Consider the following 19,976-nt stretch of genomic DNA (forward strand, 5'->3'; position numbering starts at 1 on the left):
ATCAGCTTTAATATTGTGGATAGATTGTAGCTTCTATCAATGTAATTGTCTGCATCACTTCCAATCCCCCATATATTTTTGGGGTAAAAATATATTTATATTTATAAACTGGGTGGTTCAAGCCCAGAATGCTGATTGGCTGACAACTGTGTTAAATCCCGAATGGTGCAGCGGTCTAAGGCACTGCATCTCAGTGCAAGAGGTGTCACTACAGTCCCTGGTTCGAATCCAGGCTGTATCACATCCGTCCGTGATTGGGCGGCACACAATTGGCCCAGCACCGTCCGGGTTTGGCCGGTGTAGGCCATCATTGTAAATAAGAATTTGGTCTTAACTGACTTGCCTTGTTACAGGTTCAATAAAAAATGTAATAAATATCAGACTGTATACCATTGGTATGACAAAATATTTATTTTTACTGCTCTAATTATGTTGGTAACCCGTTTATAATAGCAATAAGGCACTTTGGGGGGTTTGTGGTATAAGGCCAATATACCACGTCTAAGTGCTGTGTCACGCATAAGAACAGCCCTTAGCCATGGTACATTGGCCATATACCACACCTCCTTGGGCCTTATTGCTTAAATATACATACCCGCATATATATATATATATATATATATATATATATATATATATATATATATATATATATATATATATATATATATATATATATACATACATATATACATATACAGTGGTTGCGAAATAATTCACCACCCTTGGCATTTTTCCTATTTTGTTGCCCTACAACCTGGAATTAAAATTTGGGGGGGTTTGTATCATTTGATTTGCAGAACATGCCTACCACTTTCATATTTTTTATTATGAAACAAACAAGAAATAAGACAAAAAAAAATCTGAAAACTTTAGCGTGCATAACTATTCACCCCCCCCCCCAAGGTCAATACTTTGTAGAGCCACCCTTTGCAGCAATTACAGCTACAAGTCTTTTGAGGTATGTCTCTATAAGCTTGGCACATCTAGCCAATGGGATTTTTGCCCTTCAAGGCAAAACTGCTCCAGCTCCTTCAAGTTGGATGGGTTCCGCTGGAGTACAGCAATCTTTAAGTCATACCACAGATTCTCAATTGGATTGAGGTCTGGGCTTTGAATAGGCCATTCCAAGACATGTATAGGTTTCCCCTTAAACCACTCAAGTGTTGCTTTAGCAGTATGCTTAGGGTCATTGTCCTGCTGGAAGGTGAACCTCCGCCCAGTCTCAAATCTCTTGAAGACTGAAACAAAATTGGAAAAACACCAAGGGGGATAAATCGTTTTTCAAGGCACTATGTGTGTATGTATATTATATATTAGACACATCTTTTAAAAATATATATTTAATTGTATTATTTCCTGCAAACCCTACAACCCCTCACCTAATTGCAGAAAACTAATAAACAATAAACACTTACAGTACCAGTCAAAAGTTTGGACACACCTACTCACTGCAGGATTTGTCTTTATTTTTACTATTTCCTGCATTGTAGAATAATAGTGAAGACATCAAAACTATAAAATAACACATATGGAATCACGTAGTAATAAAAAAAGGGTTAAACAAATCAAAATATATTTTATTTTTGAGATTCTTCACACTTTGCCTTGATGACAGCTTTGCACACTCTTTGGCATTCTCTTAACCAGCTTCATGAGGTGGTCACCTGGAATGCATTTCGATTAACAGGTGTGCCTTGTTAAAAGTTAAGGTAGGGGTGGTATACAGGAGATAGCCCTGTTTGGTAAAAGACCAAATCCATATTATGTCAAGAACAGCTCAAATAAGCAAAGAGAAACGACAGTCCATCATTACTTTAAGACAGGAAGGTCAGTCAATCCGGAAAATTTCAAGAGGTTTCTTCAAGTGCATTCGCAAAAACCATCAAGCGCTATGATGAAACTGGCTCTCATGAGGACCGCCACAGGAAAGGAAGACCCAGAGTTACCTCTGCTGCAGAGAAGAAGTTCATTAGCGTTACCAGCCTCAGAAAATGCTGCCCAAATAAATGCTTCACAGAGTTCAAGTACCAGACACATCTCAACATCAACTGTTCAGAGGAGAATGTGTGAATCAGGCCTTCATGGTCGAATTGCTGCAAAGAAACCACTACTAAAGGACACCAATAAGAAGTGACTTGCTTAGGCCAAAAAACACAAGTAATGGACATTTAGACCGGTGGAAATCTGTCCTTTGGTCTGATGAGTCCAAATTTCAGATTTTTGTTTCCAACCACCGTGTCTTTGTGAGACGCAGAGTAGGTGAACGAATGATCTCCACTTGTGTGGCTCCCACCGTGAAGTATGGAAGAGGAGGTGTGATGGTGTGGGGGTGCATTACATGTGACACCTCCAGCCTGTGTAGGGGCTATTTCACCAAGAAGGAGAGTGATGGAGTGCTACATCAGATGACCTGGCCTCCACAACCCTGACCTCAACCCAATTGAGATGGTTTGGGATAAGTTGGACTGGAGAGTGAAGGAAAAGTAGCTAACAAGTATTCAGCATATGTGGGAACTCTTTCAAGACTGCTGGAAAAGCACTCCAGGTGAAGCAGGTTGAGAGAATGCCAAGAGTGTGCAAAGACATCAAAACTTTGAAATAACACATATGGAATCCTGTAGTAACCAAAAAAGTGTTAAACTAATCAAAATATATTTTAGATTCTTCAACACAGCCACCTTATAACCTGGATGAACCTAAAATCTAAAATATATTTAGATTTGTTGTACACTTTTTTGGTTACTATATGATTCCATATGTGTTATTTCATAGTTTTGACGTCTTCACTATTATTCTACAATGTAGAAAATAGTAAAAATAAAGAAAAACCGTTGAATGAGTAGGTGTGTCCAAACTTTTGACTGGTACTGCAAGCTTCTACTTCCAGTTTATACATACTATATACATTTTACGGACACAATCTATTTTACAATAGTTATATATTTTTTGTTTTTAGTCCTTCCTCTACTTAGTCCTTCCTCTACTTCTGATGTACATCCAGTTTGATTTCTATTTGCATATATACATTTTACAGACAGTATATTTTACGTTTGTTATCTTGTTGTTATTAGTCCCACCCTTCAGCTCCATTCAACCCCTCTCACCTATCTCAGATTTCTATCTGCCATATATTTTTCAACTGTGCTGTGATGCTTCACAAAAGTTCTGAAACTTTCTATTCTCAGTTTCCACAGATTATAAATTAAAGATAAACATTTTTGCTAAAAGTATTATTATATTATTGATCGATTGACTATGACTTTTCAAATCACCCAGTATTGCTATCTGCAGCGTTAGCTCCAGGTAAATGTTGCAATTCTTCAACCATTCCTGGACCTGTGACCAAAAACGAGCTACATATGGACAGTACCAAAATAAATGATTTAATGGCTCTGCCTCCTTGCAACAAAATGTGCAGAGCTGGGAAGTTTGTATAATAATTTAAATAGAAAAATTCTAAGTTCTGAATCTGGCGTCATTTTGCGTGTCAATTCATAAACCGTGTTCCATGGAATCGGTACATTGAAAATCTCTTCCCAACTATTTTGCAATTTTGGTAGAGCATACATTTCCATATAGTTGTTAGCTGCATGTGTGACATAACTCAACCAGTCCTATTTATGATATAATTTACAAAGATTATACCTTTTTTTTTTATTTTAGCGAAAATAACTTTTTTTAATCAATTAATATATTTGAGTTCAACCACAATATTTGTTGTATTATTTGCTCTGTATTTTCTGGTGGATTAAACTGAAATTGCAACTAACTTTCTATGGCTTGTTTAAAAAATAACGATATTTGAGATGATTTCGTTTTCAAATAACCGAAAGTGAGCGGCTGTAATCTGAATAAAGGGAAAAAGCCCATTCTTGAACATGGGGTGTGTCACAGCAGCCTTCGCTTTGGCTCCCCCTCCTGTCCAGCTCAGGCGTTCGGCGTCGCCGGCCTTCTAGCTGCTGCCGAACCTACTGCTGGCAAATGCCCTTTACTCATCAACCCCGGACTTGTCTCGTCATCATTACACACACCAGGTTCAAATCCCCACTCTATCACTGTATATATACACTCCCTCTGCCTTTTGTCTTTGTCGGTCACTGTAAATGTTACTTGTTTTCCTGAGTGGAATCTCTCCTACTATTTCCTGAGTACTTTACATTTTGCACTTTTGGTTCGCCCTGTGCCTTTTTGTTCATGAAGTTATATTTTGAGCACAACAGCATTTGGGTTCCGTCCCGCTTTAACCTATGGTGCTTAAAGGGGGGTTGGCAGGTAGCCTAGTGGTTTGAGCATTGGGCCAGTAACCAAAAGGCTGCTAGATCGAATCCCTGAGCAGACAAGGTAAAAATCTGTCGTTCTGACCCTGAACAAGGGAGCTAACCCACTGTTCCCCAGTAGGCCTTCATTGTAAATACGAATTTGTTCCTAACTGACTTGCCTAGTTAAATAAAGGTTACATTTAAAAAATATATATAATTACATTTAAATAAATTCAGTAGTTCTAAACCTGCGACTGCCTCCTGCCTACTCCTCTCTACACCAGTGACAGGGTGAGACATTCTTACTAATTTGCTAGAGAACCAGTTTGGATTTAAGTATAACTTTTGTATGACTGACGCCTTTAGTGAGAGGTCTAATGCTTTAATATTTAATAATTTCTGCCCTCTGAAATCATATTCATTATATAAATAGGCCCTTTTAATTTTGTCTGCCTTGCCATTCCAAATAAAATTGAATAATTTAAAAAACAGGTCGCTAGGTGTAGGCAAAACCATAAGCAAATAGTGATATGTTTGAAGAGTTAATCAGGGTGACTTTTTTCCCCAGTAGGCAAAACCATAAGCAAATAGGTAAACTGTGATATAACTAAAGAGTTAATCAGGGTGATTTTTCCACAAAGAGACATGTCTTTTCCTTTCCATGGTAGCAAGATCTTATCTATTTTTGATAACTTTCTATTAAAATGTATTGCAGTGAGATAATTTATTTATTTTGGGATACGTAGACTGAGTCTGTCCACATCACTAAGTATATCAACAAAGGTTTGGTACACCTCCACTGGTATGCCATCCAGCCCTGGAGATTTCCCGGGCTTAAAGGCTTTAATTGCATCAATAAGTTCCTCCTTTGTAATCTTTCTGTACAGCTGTTAATTTTACATTATTAATAGGGAAAAAATCTATACAATTAGCTTCGGTTAGTGGAGATGGAGGAGAGTGAAATGAAAATATATGCTTAAAGTACTATACTTCCTCTTTCAAAATATCATTTGGTGAATCATGAGTAAAAGTTTCAGTAAATTATTTTTGGTAGCATTTCTATGTTGAAGATAAAAAATAATAATTTGGTGCATTTTTCCCCAAATAACATACAGTTTGCTTTAAAAAAAATAATATATTACACTAGATCTTTCTTGAATAAGTTCCTCCATTTCTTTTGGTTTTTGCTTTAACTTATTCTGAGCCTCTATGGTACAGTTGTTATTGCTATCTAACTGTACAATTATTCCTTCCATTTCCTTTGTTAATATGGACTCGACCTAAATTGCTTTTGTTTTAAAGATGAGTACTGAATTGCATGGCCTCTAAAGGCACATTTAAAAGTGTCCCATACAATAAGGGGATCTATGTTATGTCAGGAAAAAGTCAGTTATAAATTCTTCTGTCCTAGTAAAACAAGTTATTATCCAATAGGTTTTGATAAAATTTCCAATATCCTCGCCCACGTGGAAATTCTGTTAGAGTAATATGCGATATATGCGATAATATGCGATAATATCAATATGCGAATTATGTGATGGTCCGACCGCATTCTGTCCCCTATCAACACTTTTTAAACTTTTGGTGCCAGAGAGAATGACATAATCAAAACGACTAGCTTGATTGAGCCTCCGCCATGTATATCTCACTAGGTCAGGATATTTCAAGGCCTACCTTCAAACTCAGTGCCTCTTTGCTTGACATCATGGGAAAATCAAAAGAAATCAGCCAAGACCTCAGAATTGTTTTTTGTAGACGTCCACAAGTCTGGTTCATCCTTGGGAGCAATTTCCAAGCGCCTGAAGGTACCACGTTCATCTGTACAAACAATAGTACGCAAGTATGAACACCATGGGACCACACAGCCGTCATACTGCTCAGGAAGGAGACACGTTCTGTCTCCTAGAGATGAACGTACTTTGGTGCGAAAAGTGCAAATCAATCCCAGAACAACAGCAAAGGACTTTGTGAAGATGCTGGATGAAACAGGTACAAAAGTATCTATATTCACAGTAAAACGAGTCCTATATCGACATAACCTGAAAGGCCGCTCAGCAAGGAAGAAGCCACTGCTCCAAAACCGCCATAAAAAAGCCAGACTACGGTTTGCAACTGCACATGGGGACAAATATCGTACTTTTTGGAGAAATGTCCTCTGGTCTGATGAAACAAAAATAGAACTGTTTGACCATAATGACCATCGTTATGTTTGGGGGGAAAAGGGGGAGGCTTGCAAGCCGAATAACACCATCCCAAACGTGAAGCACGGGAGTGGCAACATCATGTTGTGGGGGTGCTTTGCTTCAGGAGGGACTGGTGCACTTCCCAAAATAGATGGCATCATGTGAAAAATATGTGGATATATTGAAGAAACATCTCAAGACATCAGTCAAGAAGTTAAAGCTTGGTCGCAAATGGATCTTCCAAATGGACAATGACCCAAAGCATACTTCCAAAGTTGTGGCAAAATGGCTTAAGGACAACAAAGTCAAGGTATTGGAGTGTCCATCACAAAGCCCTGACCTCAATCCTATTGAAAATTTGTGGGCAGAACTGAAAAAGTGTGTGCGTGCAACGAGGCCTACAAACCTGACTCAGTTACAACAGCTCTATCAGGAGGAATGGGCCAAAATTCACCCAATTTATTGTGGGAAGCTTGAGGGAAGGCTACCCGAAACGTTTGACCCGAGTTAAACAATTTAAAGGCAATGCTACCAAATACTAATTGAGTCGATGTAAACTAATGACCCACTGGGAATGTGATGAAAGAAATAAGCTGAAATAAATCATTCTCTCTACTATTATTCTGACATTTCACATTCTTAAAATAAAGTGGTGATCCTAACTGACCTAAGACAGGGAATTTCTACTAGGATTAAATGTCAGGAATTGTGAAAAACTGAGTTTAAATGTATTTGGCAAAGGTGTATGTAAACTTCTGACTTCAACTGTATCCATTAATCCATGACATTCATGAGGGTGATAGTTTGTAGTGTGATTTCCTTCACGGTCCATAGAGCAATTTAAAACCGTATTATAATCTCCCACCATAATAATAGTCTCGTATTGCTTGTGGGGTTGATCAATTATTATATATATTTTCAAAGAAGAGTGGCTCGTCGTTATTTGATCCATATAGGTTAATGAGCCATATCTGTTTATGGTTCAATAATATGTTGAAAATCATCCATCTACCTTGAGAATCTGTTTGGACAATTTGCACATTTGGATCGAAGTAACTGTTAATTAATATCATCACCCCTTTTTAATTTCTTTGCCCATGGGAGAAATACATTCAACCCCCCACTGTCCTTCTCCACACAACTTCATCTAAAATAGTTGAATGGGTTTCCTGTAAACAATAGCTATTATAATCCTTATCTTTTAGCCAGGTAAATACTGACCGTCTTTTCTTATTATCTGCTAAGCCATTGCAATTATAACTGACGATACTTATTTCACCATTTACCATAATGAAATACCAGTTCTAAATCTACCCATCCAGCCAAAAGCATTTCCATCTCCCTCATCTCAATTTGTATGATATATAGCAATTCATATTATATATATATAACTAAATAAATCCTGTCATCTTAATTTCTATAATTAACAATTCATATTTGTAACGTAGGTAGTACATGCAAAGGATTGTAACCTTACATTTTGGCAAGCAATTATTATTTTAGCAAACAATTATTGTGATTCATCTTATATTGTCCCCAACATCTTTACTCCCTAGCAACAGTTGTGGGACACACGCACTCATACATTCTCAACCCCTTTCCCCTACAAACAACCATGAACTCAGATGCTCAAGAGTTGTTCGATCCCAGAGCCCAACTCAAGAAAGGACTTGATTTACCAATGCATACACAGTTGCAGCTGTATGAGAAGGCATGCAGAAGTAAACAAAAACAGGCAAAAATGGGGAGATTTGATTAACCATTGTCAAGTCCTAGGTGATGGAGACCAGATCCACCACCTTCCCCTGAAACACCCACACGTGGTCCCCTGTTGTGACCATTTCTCCAAGCATCTCGGTGCAGTCAGACCTTTGATGATTTTGTGCGAACGGGTCCACAATAATATGCCCCCTCTCTGATTGTCGGAGTGTGACCCCCTCCCCATGGGTTACTGCAGCTAGTGTTGCCAGCACTGCCACTACCTGGGTGGGGGCACCCCACCAGAATCCCCATCGGCTAGGTATAAGGTCGTCAAGGTTCTCCTTAGCAGCTTTGAGAATTTCCTTGTATAGTATGGTCTCCCATCAGGGGGCTCTGACTTTGTACTGTAGGACCAACCCTGCCAGGCAGGCTCAGAATCTTGAGGGGGCAGTGCTGCTTTAGTAGGTCTCTGACCACATTCATCTTCTGATTTTGCTGCATATAGGCTACTTACATTAGGCCCATAAAACAGATAAGGACTTCTCCTTAGTGTATGGGTCACTCAGGTGGGTGTCTGAGGTATAGAGTTGGGGACCATTCCATCATCATAGGACAGTAAACAAATAAATATTAATAATTTATTTTAAAATGTATATCCCATATCTGCACAAAATTGAAAGCTCTCTCTCACAACCCCTGCTCACAAACACACATGGGCTCTGGGATTTGCAAACCCTATCCTTTTTCACTCACTTAACACCACACTTTCCAAACACCAAAAACACCCCCCCCACCTTTCATCACAATACATTCACACGTACTGCGCCTTCTATGTCCTCTGTGTTTTACCTTGTATGTTTTATCAACCATGTTGTTTTCCAGTTCCTTATATTTGAAGATGTAGTATTTCGCTAATTATCCTTTCTTCTAATGCCGTCTTACTGTAGACCATTTTTGAGGTATGAAAAGAAACTTCTGACAAACTTTGATTTTGGAGTGAACTATTATTTTAAAATGTGAATTATTTAAACGGAGTGTAACATGGTGTTTACAGGCCAGGGTGTGCTTGCGTGTGTACCTGGGCTCTTGTAAATGTTGAGTACGTCAGTAAAGTAGTGAGGTAACAGTCTCTCTAAAAGGAGCAGGACATCTTCCAGCTCCTCTAGGATCCCCACGATAAGAAAGTTTTCTAGAACGTTCTGTTTGGCCCTCTCCAGAGCCCATACTCCCGGCTCTCTGAAACACACAGAACAACAGTCAGAAGAAAATATCTGTCAACCCAGAGGAAATGATAACCAATGATAATTCTAATACCACTAATAATGTAGTAAACATTACCAGTTGCAAAAATATGAATACCAGCCAGGACAATGTGTGACTATTATAAAATGTCTTGACTCCAAATTTGGAGCCTGATTCTCTGATGCAATACAGATCGTCTTACCTGCACTGTGGGTGCTGTCCACAGAAATAAGGGATGATGTAGAAGAGTCTGGGGTTGGAACATTCTGGGTAATTCTCCAGGATGCAGACATTGATGTCCTGGACAGGAGGGAGACAGAAGAGACAGCCAATCAGAAACACAATCAGAAAGTCAGACAACCATCTCCAGCTTTACTATAACTCTACATTACTCTCACTAGGGGGAACCCTTCACCAAGTATTTTTCTCTCTTAGGAACTCGTACTGCTTTTCTCGTGGTTATCATTGGTAAAGACACTCTAGCTCCAAACCACTTTCTGACAGCCTAAAAATAAGACATGCAGCTTCATATCCACAAGGTTACAATTCAGATATTAGGTCATCTGGGAGTGTAGGTTATCTCAAGAGCAAAATGTAGTTAGAGGTTGATGCTATTATTATATGTCCAGAATGATGACAGTTAACTGACTAGTAATGCAGACCAATCAAACAGAAACGATGGCAACCTTTGGTCTCCTCAGCTAGCCACATTATGTTGGCCATGTTACTAACATCCCAATCCAATTCCACCATCCTCTCTCCCTCCTGTCAAAATAACTCACCGCCTCAGTGAAAAAATAGGAGCCACTGGAGTGTAGCAGTGAAACACTAAACCACTTCTCTGTTTAACCAGTGGACTGAACGAGGGAGGCCCATTGAGACCAAATTTAAAAAAGAACGAGAAAGATTAGAAACACATAAAGGAGTGAAGTCAGCCATTTTCTCTCTTTCTTTCTGCTACAAACACAAGAGTTTAAACCCATGTCAGGTGACGTAAGCTTTATAGACGGCAACAGGACCTGGACAACACAACACTCAAAAACACACACACACATAAAAACATTTCAAAAATGTTTCTCAGTTGAAACAGGTACCAATCTGTACAGGTAAAACGGTGTTGATCATTTTAAAAAGCAGGAGGTATTTTGTGTGAGTGTTCTGTTGGTTTATTTCACTGTGGCCTACATGCTGATAGGTGAGAATGTCTTCTGCTTTTCTTGGAAAACTGCAATTTGTCAAGTTAACAGCGGGAGCCTAGGCGCCTCACCACAGAGGGTAAGCTAAGCCAGAAACACCCAGAGAGAGAGAATGAGAACCAGAGGCCCAGGCCTTGTGTTCTCGGGGCCCAGAACGAGCGGGGGGTTGCAGGAAGTAATGGGTTAAACACTACAACCTCTCACCCAGCTCTGGTCCTGTCTGGGGTTCTGTGGTGTTAATGATACTGGGACACCTGGTGTACAGTCAGGTCAAAACCCATGACACAGACCTTGCAGGAAACATGACATATCAGCTTCATTAATCCTTCATTAGCTTTGAGTGGACACCTGTATTCACACAGGGACAGACTGGGGCCAAGCCACGATGATGTAACACTAACGGAAGCGCTATAAAACCTAGATGTACTGGGGCTTTGAGACCAGACCAAGCTCATTCTTACGCTTCCACCCCCTCTTTAATTTCTCAAACTCTCGAATCCTCCCACCAAAAAACATAATACATTTCGTCTTAAACCCACAAACCCTGCAGTCAACGCAATATGAGAGAAAAAGACACCCGTCTATTCCTGTCTTTGTCGATGATAGTTTTAGAGTATTTAATTTCTTCAGTAGCCCACCAGTGGGCCATAAGCCTCTCTGACTGACTGACCTGTTAACACAGGAAGCAATATTCTCAGGATTTCTATGGAACGCCATTTGGGTCTTTGCGTGTCAAAAAAGATACGTGTCAAATAACACTATTTGACGTGTCGAATAAGCTTGTTGACCAATCAGGACCTGAATATGACTGCATGTCACATATTTTAATGCGTTCATACATTTTTTACGTAGTTATTACACTATCACTCGTATTTCATAAGGCACAAAGATTCATCGATACGTATGCTATGATGCTGGTACCGTTGTCTCGCGCACCTACAGTGCTGGTCATAAAAAAAAGCTCATGGATGCAAACAATGTTCTTCCCCAAAAACATAGTAAAACGACATTATCTTGGAGTCATCATCTAAAATAACCCTAATTTATAAGACAGTGTTAGTGTATCAATTTTGACACGCGAAAGACCCAACCACATTCCATAGTATCTATGTCGTGAAGCTAATAGCAGTGATGCTATTACTGTGTAACTCCGATAGGGCACTGTGTAACGGTGCTCGACCAGTCGGCGAAAGCCAACATCACCCACGACAGAGAACGGTTGATTGTCAAGGTCAATGAATTCCATTATCTTGGCGTTAATGGATTTCGCCTTTTAGTTAACTCGCTGAAATGTTCTTACTCTTTCAAATGACTGCTTGACTTGTTGACTGCTCGATCCACACAGCAGACATTGTGGGCTAGGTTAGGAAAGCTGTGATGCACGTGTAGCGCTAAATTTTACGTGGCGTCATTACGTCATGTACCTACGTTATATAGGTATGCAGCTTTGACATCGGTTTTTAACATCGGCGTTAAACTAGACATCGGGCCGATACCGATGTTGCCATTTTTAGCTAATATCGGCCGATTCCGATATGTTCACCGATATATTGTGCATCCCTAGTACCTACATGTTCACTGACAACAGCCAGCAGAACAACTGGAAGAGGCTTCAAATGAACGACAAGAACTGAAGAGAACCCAGAACACTGGCAGAACACACAAGCATTGTGTTACTGTCAAGAGACCCTTTGGCTAAGACCGCTGTCTGTCTCTCTCAGGATAAAGGCATGAACGTGATCTATTAATTATCTGACTCTGCTGTGTCTATGAAATGGCCTCTGAAAATGCCAGTGGCAGCAAACAGGAGGAATTTTTAACAATGTTAATGTTTGTGCTATTCTTAACTAATTTCTGTGTTCTATTCATGTGCTTTTCTAAATAACCAATTTCTGTGTTTACGCAAGTGGCTGACTGTACAAATCCTCACTATCAGTAGCTGCAATTTGGCAGATCTTGTTTTGAAAACGTCTCAGCATAGAGAGAAAGAAGCCTTGTGAGGTGTTGGTCTGTCACATGTCATGAAACAGTATTGGTCGTCACATGAATGAAAAAAAAACAATAATGATTAATGAATTATGCTAAATCATGCAAATATAACTTGTCTTTATATACGGCTATACACGGACAACTGCTGGGTCTGCCCCGGCAGAGCTCCTGATTGACATGTGTACTACGGTGCAATGAGTTGGTTGGAAACTCTCCAGCGCGCTGACACCAAACAATTATTAATTTAAGATTGACTTTGAGTGTCCCTGTGAATTTCCACGACAACTGTGTCTCAATTCTTAAAGCCCTTCTGGGCCTCATCTCCTTCCCTCCGTAATCACAGACTGTGGACAAGAAGACGAAAACCTTTCTGTGAAGGAGAGGTGAGGGCAGAGGAAGAGGAAGAGTACGTACAGGAAATGACACGTGCAACGTTGGCAGGTCCCCCCCCACACACAGGGAGCCATGCCATGCTACACTCTCAACTGGTTACTGTGGGAGCAAGTCCAACACTGTTTCTCTTTCACTATCTAATGCGTAGGCAAGGCATGCCTTGACATGAACAATGCTGGGTGTCCGCCAGGGCATCCTCTCTGAAGTTTGTGTGTGTGTGTGTGGGGGGGGGGGGGGGGGTACACATGATTCATAGCCAAACAACTCACTACAAAAGTGTGTGCGTGCGTGTTCACATGACTGTATTTATGAGAGAGAGAATGTGCGTGTGTTCACATGACGGTGTGTATAAGTATGTGTGTGTGTGTGTGTGTGTGTGTGTGTGTGCGTGCGTGCGTGCGTGCGTGCGTGCGTGCGTGTTAGTGTGTAAAGAGAGAGTGGGGCCGATGGAAAAGGTACGAAGTCTACCACAGGAATGTTTCAATAAGACGTGCATTAGTAGAGCCAAGGCCTGGTTGTGGAAACTGACAGTGTTCTTTCATTGACACTTCCTGTAGTCACAGAGCAGTGCTCAGAGCAGGGCTCCGCTGGACTAATGTACACCAGGCGGGCCTGCTGTTCTGCTGCTGCTCTACAGGGGGAAGAGAGGGGAAAGACCCTGCTGAATTCTATGGCTCAGACTGGACTGGCTAAGGGTGTTGACACAGTAGCAACTCAGCACACACACTGGGACATATAGGCCAGGCTAGGGTGCTAACAGGATACACACACGCGCACACGCACACTGCACACATTCAGGTGAGCCTGCCAGGGTAGCACAGCGGCAGTCCCCCTTTACTGTAGGAGGGGGCCTCTTGCGCTGCATTCTTTAATAACTCAACTCACATGCTCCGGTACTCCTGGGACGCTGAGCAGAACTTAATTACCAACAGTCAGACTCAGACTCACTCCAGCCACGATGACATTCACTTCACTATGTGTGTTTGCTAATGTTGCCGGCTCAATGCGTTTTATGGTTGTTGTGAGGGCCTTTGACAACGCACTGGTGTGTGTGTGTCTACCCACAAACATGAGTGATTGGAGGAGCAGTAAGGGGAATTCCTATTGCATATCAGCTGACAAACTATATCTACACAGATTATACCAATCAAGCCCACCCTTAATGACACTGCACGTCTTACCTTTTGAACCTTACTTAAATGGGACCTCCACTCCAAAGAAAAACGCACACAAATCACATAGGAACGACAGTTTGAGGATTAAATGAAAGCAGTAAATGTCATTAGAAAAGCATGAGACGTCAAATCCAACCACAGAGTATTGAGTTGCCTACCGCGGGGGGAAAACGACACAGACAGACACAGAGTTCAGGTCTCTAACTAACCTTCAGATGTGGTCTAACTCAGTCAAGTCTGTAATTGAGTTCTGGGCAGTTCTGGGTTGAGAGCAAGGAACGATAGGAGAATGGTAGAGAGGGAGGGATGGCAACAGCCCACAAGGGGCAAACAATTGGTTACCCTTCCTTCCCATGCCACATCACGTACCCTTTATCTTCAAGTACTATACCTATGTTTTTGTATTGTAGAACTGCTACAAGGAACTCTTTCAGGGATCCCTAAATCCAATACCACAAGGCTGTAACTAATACAGTATAGTATGCTTTGGCTCACCTGATTAGTTATAAATTATGCCATTATGGTGAGTAGAAAAAAAGTGGTTAATTTTTGCTTGTTTTTTCTGTACTCCAAATAGCATTTTAGAGCTTTTAAATGGTAGAAACGCAATTTGAATAAATTAGGACATATACAAATGAACAGTTAAAACAATTATTCAACAGAATGCATCGTAGTTTTAGCACATTTCCAATGCTATTTGTGACACAATTTGCTGATTTCCCATGGCCACCCATGACTGGTTCTTGACCCCCCCCCCCCCTCCCCTTTGCCACCCCACTAAAAAAATCCTAGACTCGCCCCTGCCTGACTAACGATGGAACAGATGGAGACATGGAAGGACTGTGTACAACACCAAACTTCTACAGATGCACAATCGAGAGCATCCTGTCGGGCTGTATCACCGCCTGGTACGGCAACTGCTCCGCCCACAACCGTAAGGCTCTCCAGAGGGTAGTGAGGTCTGCACAACGCATCACCGGGGGCAAACTACCTGCCCTCCAGGACACCTACACCACCCTATGTCACAGGAAGGCCATAAAGATCATCAAGGACAACAACCACCCAAGCCACTGCCTGTTCACCCCGCTATCATCCAGAAGGCGAGGTCAGTACAGGTGCATCAAAGCAGGGACCGAGAGACTGAAAAACAGCTTCTATCTCAAGGCCATCAGACTGTTAAACAGCCACCACTAACATTTAGCGGCCGCTGCCAACATACTGACTCAACTCCAGCCACTTTAATAATGGGAATTGATGGAAATTATGTAAAAATGTACCACTAGCCACTTTAAACAATGCCACTTAATATAATGTTTACATACCATACATTACTCATCTCATATGTATATGTATATACTGTACTCTATATCATCTACTGCATCTTGCCATCTTTATGTAATACATGTATCACTAGCCACTTTAAACTATGCCACTTTATGTTTACATACCCTACATTACTCATCTCATATGTATATACTGTACTCTATACCATCTACTGCATCTTGCCTATGCCGTTCTGTACCATCACTCATTCATATATCTTTATGTACATATTCTTTATCCCTTTACACTTGTGTGTATAAGGTAGTAGTTGTGGGATTGTTAGGTTAGATTACTTGTTGGTTATTACTGCATTGTCGGAACTAGAAGCACAAGCATTTCGCTACACTCGCATTAACATCTGCTAACCATGTGTATGTGACAAATAAAATTTGATTTGATTTGATGATTTGAACACCAATAACTCAGTCATACAGTTACTGTTGAAGTCAGAATGACACTGGACTTCATTAATATTCTGGACCATTAGCCTTCATACTGATGCTGCTTATGGAAAGAAGGCGAGGAGAGCAAAGGCTGTTGGCCCCGAACATGACAGATGGAAAAAGGCAGGGAGAGAAGATGATACAGTTCTATCAATAAAGGAAGAATCTCACCAGGTATCTCTCATCATCCTTCATCCCTGGTGTTCGGATGAGGTGGTTCTGCTCACCCCTCCAGTCCCCGAAACGTCGGAAGAAGTAGTTGGAGAGGAAACGGTTAATGGGGTCCCGTATGATGTTGATGTAGACGGGCTGCTCTATCCTGAACCTGACAGACAGATGGACAGATGGATGGACACACATTTATACAGTGCACACGCAGTATAAGGTTTTCGACAGTGGGGCAGTATTGGGCCCTAGTTCATAAGGAGACGCGCATAAAATGAAATTTCCTGTCCAAATAGGCTTTTGTGAAAATGTAAACTATAGAAACTGTTTAAAAATAAACTTTGTCCAGGCATAGTAAGAATAGTACATTCCACTGTTTTAGGTGATTCTGTGTGCCATTGATATCTGGGCATCACTGTGTCAGTTGTCATACGTGGTCTGCTCTGCTGTAGTTACCTGGTGAAGTTGAGGAAGTGGACATGTCTGGTGTACAGGAAGGGCTGAGGAATGTTGCTGATGTTCCTCATAAGATCCACCTGAACACACACATCGAGAGAAATGACTGTACTAGTCTATACTTGTATCAAAAACAGTATTTCTCTCCAGGATGGAACCAGAACCAAACACAGAGTTCATTTAGACCCATATTTACTCAACCTTTGTGTGCTCTTAATAGGCGATGATGGAATAGCTGTGATTTACTACACATTAATTTCACATGTTGCTTTCAGCAGAGAAATCAATTAGAAGGTTCCACCTCAATGTGCTAGAGCCTAACATCGACATAATGGTGTTTTCGACCCCCCCTTTCGACTGCGCCAGAAATTGACGTCATACAGGCTGGAACGAGATCCCTGATCCCCTCATCTCCCACTATTGAGAGCAACTAAATAACATCACATGTTGTTAGCCCTCGGTGGGGCTTCCTGTTGATAAAGCCCATATGTACAGTGGCAATAACAAGTATGTGCATTCTTTGGAATTACCTGGATTTCTGCATAAATTGGTCATCAAATTTGATCTGATCTTCATCAAAGTCACGACAATAGACACACATAGTGTGTCTAATAACTAATAACACACAAATTACTGTATTTTCTTGTCTATATTGAATACAGAATTTAAACATTCACAGTGTGGGTTGGCCTACCTGGCTGGCATGAAAATAAACCACGGGGAAAGCGTCCTTCATTCGCTATTTAAGTGCATAGATTACATTTATTTGTTCCCGCTGTCCGTGTTTCGATACAGATGCATGATACAGGTCCATTCTACATCAAAACAAATGTCACACATATATTATTTAGTAAATGTAAAGACACGATTAAATCAAGAATATTCCGATGGGTGACAATATTAGCCTATACGTTGTGAATGATATATTACCACTTGTGAATGATGCCCAGCGTAAGAAACAAAGCCTTTCCCCCCCGACTTTTTCGAATCATAGTCGCACACCTCATGTATCCTAGCCCATAGGCCTACATGTTTTAATAAGGTTTGTATCACAACTAAAGTTGCCAAATAACTTCTTAAAATATAGCACATTAATCCGTTTTACAAGGAATGTAGAGCCTAAGTGGGATACACAAGCAGCGAGTGAGTTTCAAGTTTGGGGAAGATAATATTCACCATAAAAATGCATGTAATGCTTTTTATATAAAAAAATGCATAAATGCATTTGCGGTCACTTTTGATAATGGTGTTTTCCGCTAATAGAACATTCGCGCTTACAGCCTAGTACCATGTTGCGCATTGCTGCGCTTATAATGTGAAGAAATATGTCTACAACTTCAGCAAGCTGTCAAACTATCGTACATAAAGCCGAGCCCGTGCTTGTGGTGGGCAAGTGGGAATGATCGAAATCAAAACCCAACCCTCAAATATCCAACGGATCTAGGAACACAACGTCACAAATCTACGTTTAGGAAGATACTGACTTCACGACCAAAAGTATTGTAATGAAACAGGCAGGGAGCAGGTCTCGAACCCTCGACCTCCTAGCCCGAGGTCCGGCGCGCTATCGACTGTGCCGCAAAAGCATGCTCAAACGGCAGAGTCGATTTCCGCGCTTATAAACCCAGGGTCGTTACACTACTCCCTCCTTTCAAAGAGCGCGTCCTCGCGCTAGCTTGCGACTTTACGTCTTACAGGAACGCGCTCACCGGCCAAGCACACGCACTGTCGTGGATGCGAGGTCCGATCACTTCTGACACCAATGTAATGAAACAGCAGGGAGCAGGTCTCGAAACCTCGACCTCCTAGCCCGAGGTCCGGCGCGCTATCGACTGTGCCGCAAAAGCATGCTCGTGCGGCAGAGTCGATTTCCGCGCTTATAAACCCAGGGTCGTTACACTATGCTATTTAAACTTTGTAGTATAAAAGTTTAAATATAATCAATGTTTCTGACTAATATCGATGCAACATAGGCTGTTTTTTTTGTTTAGCTGCAAATTAACACCAACGGCTCTATTTTCGTCTGGCGGTAAGAAGGCGCGCGTTAGTTAGCAATTTCGTAATTTAAAAAGTGGTGCACTAGCATTTTCCATTCCTTACGACAGGTTCAGGAATTTGCCTGTCTAACATCCGCTCACTTGCGCTGAGATGGGAAGGTGTGTCCTTAAAACGTGCGCAAATATGCCAATTTCAGTGAGCGCAACTAGGGATACATAGACCGACCAACATCTGGTTTTAGTGGTAACGCAATTGTTTATGGCATTGATTTTGCCAGTGAAGGCACACACAGTACTCTTATGCACATTACCAATGTTGATTAAAATATCAGCGCAGCAAAACTGTCAGACATTCCTCTTTAAAAAAAAAATATATATATATTGGAAATTATTGAAAAAGTCTGCTACTCCAAGCCAGGTCCGGCAGGACCTTCTCAATGTTTGGGTATCCGTGGTAGCTAGTATACAGGTACATGCGATCCGTGGCAGAGCAGCGTCTGCTGTGTAACATATTTGGCGAGAGAGAGAGAGAACACAGCATCACACAGCAACACAGACAAATTCAGAGACAAGCTGTGTTGCTATTATTGACCAAGCTGAAATAAACCCATCGCTCCCTCAGGTCCTGTACCTCTGCTATAGAGAGAGACACACAGGTCACTATGCAATGTGGGTAAGTAGGGCTCCAGAGTCTAGGGGACCTCGGCTACTTGGCTACCCAGGCTGAGAGCATTGGTTTTGGGTAAATGCATTAGCAGGCCACTGGCTTGCCAAAGGATAATGGTCTAACACTCCAGTCCCCAGCCAGACTGGAGCTAAGGAGACCAGTGTCTCTAAACTTAGAGCGCATGCAATCGGGATCTGCATAAGTCAACACGCGCACACACACACACACACACACACACACACACACACACACACACACACACACACACACACACACACACACACACACACACACACGCGCACACACACACACACACACACACACACACACACACACACACACACACGCACACACACACACGCACACACACAGCTGCTCTGAGAGGACGTGTTAGCAGACCGTTAACAGAAGTGTTTTACGTCTCTCTTTTCCAGAGGCTTAATGATTCTTGCGGTGTTCTGACACATTGTACTGCCACGCGTTCAGGCTTGATGAATGAGTAAACAACTAACAGTTTATTAAATATTAGCTTTAATTAAATATGGGCTTCAAATCTAAATGGGTCAGTAATGTTTATAAATATTTAGCATTGACTGACCATTCGAAACTGATTGAAATAATGAGAAACATATTTCTCCAGTACACTTAAGCACTGATGGAGAAATCCTATGAGGATATGAAACAAGACCACATAGAGAATAGCACAGCTATTCATCATCATTCTCTTCCTCTCTCAGGAGTCTGAGAAAGTCTGTCAATGCAGCTGTTTTTCTTTTATATCAAT

General features: G+C 41.2%; 1 protein-coding gene across 1 annotated transcript in view; it reads right to left on the minus strand.

Moving 5' to 3' along the window:
- Window positions 1–19,976, minus strand: part of usta (uronyl 2-sulfotransferase a) — a 205,422-nt gene that overhangs the window by 1,642 nt on the left and 183,804 nt on the right. The window contains exons 4-7 of the mRNA XM_038968668.1: window positions 16,529–16,608; window positions 16,079–16,232; window positions 9,591–9,688; window positions 9,225–9,382 (exon numbers count right to left, since the gene is read on the minus strand). Of these exons, the coding sequence (XP_038824596.1) occupies window positions 9,225–9,382; window positions 9,591–9,688; window positions 16,079–16,232; window positions 16,529–16,608 (490 nt within the window). The remainder of the gene's footprint in view (window positions 1–9,224; window positions 9,383–9,590; window positions 9,689–16,078; window positions 16,233–16,528; window positions 16,609–19,976) is intronic.

Source organism: Salvelinus namaycush, chromosome 29, assembly GCF_016432855.1.
Source record: "Salvelinus namaycush isolate Seneca chromosome 29, SaNama_1.0, whole genome shotgun sequence".
NCBI lineage: Eukaryota > Metazoa > Chordata > Actinopteri > Salmoniformes > Salmonidae > Salvelinus > Salvelinus namaycush.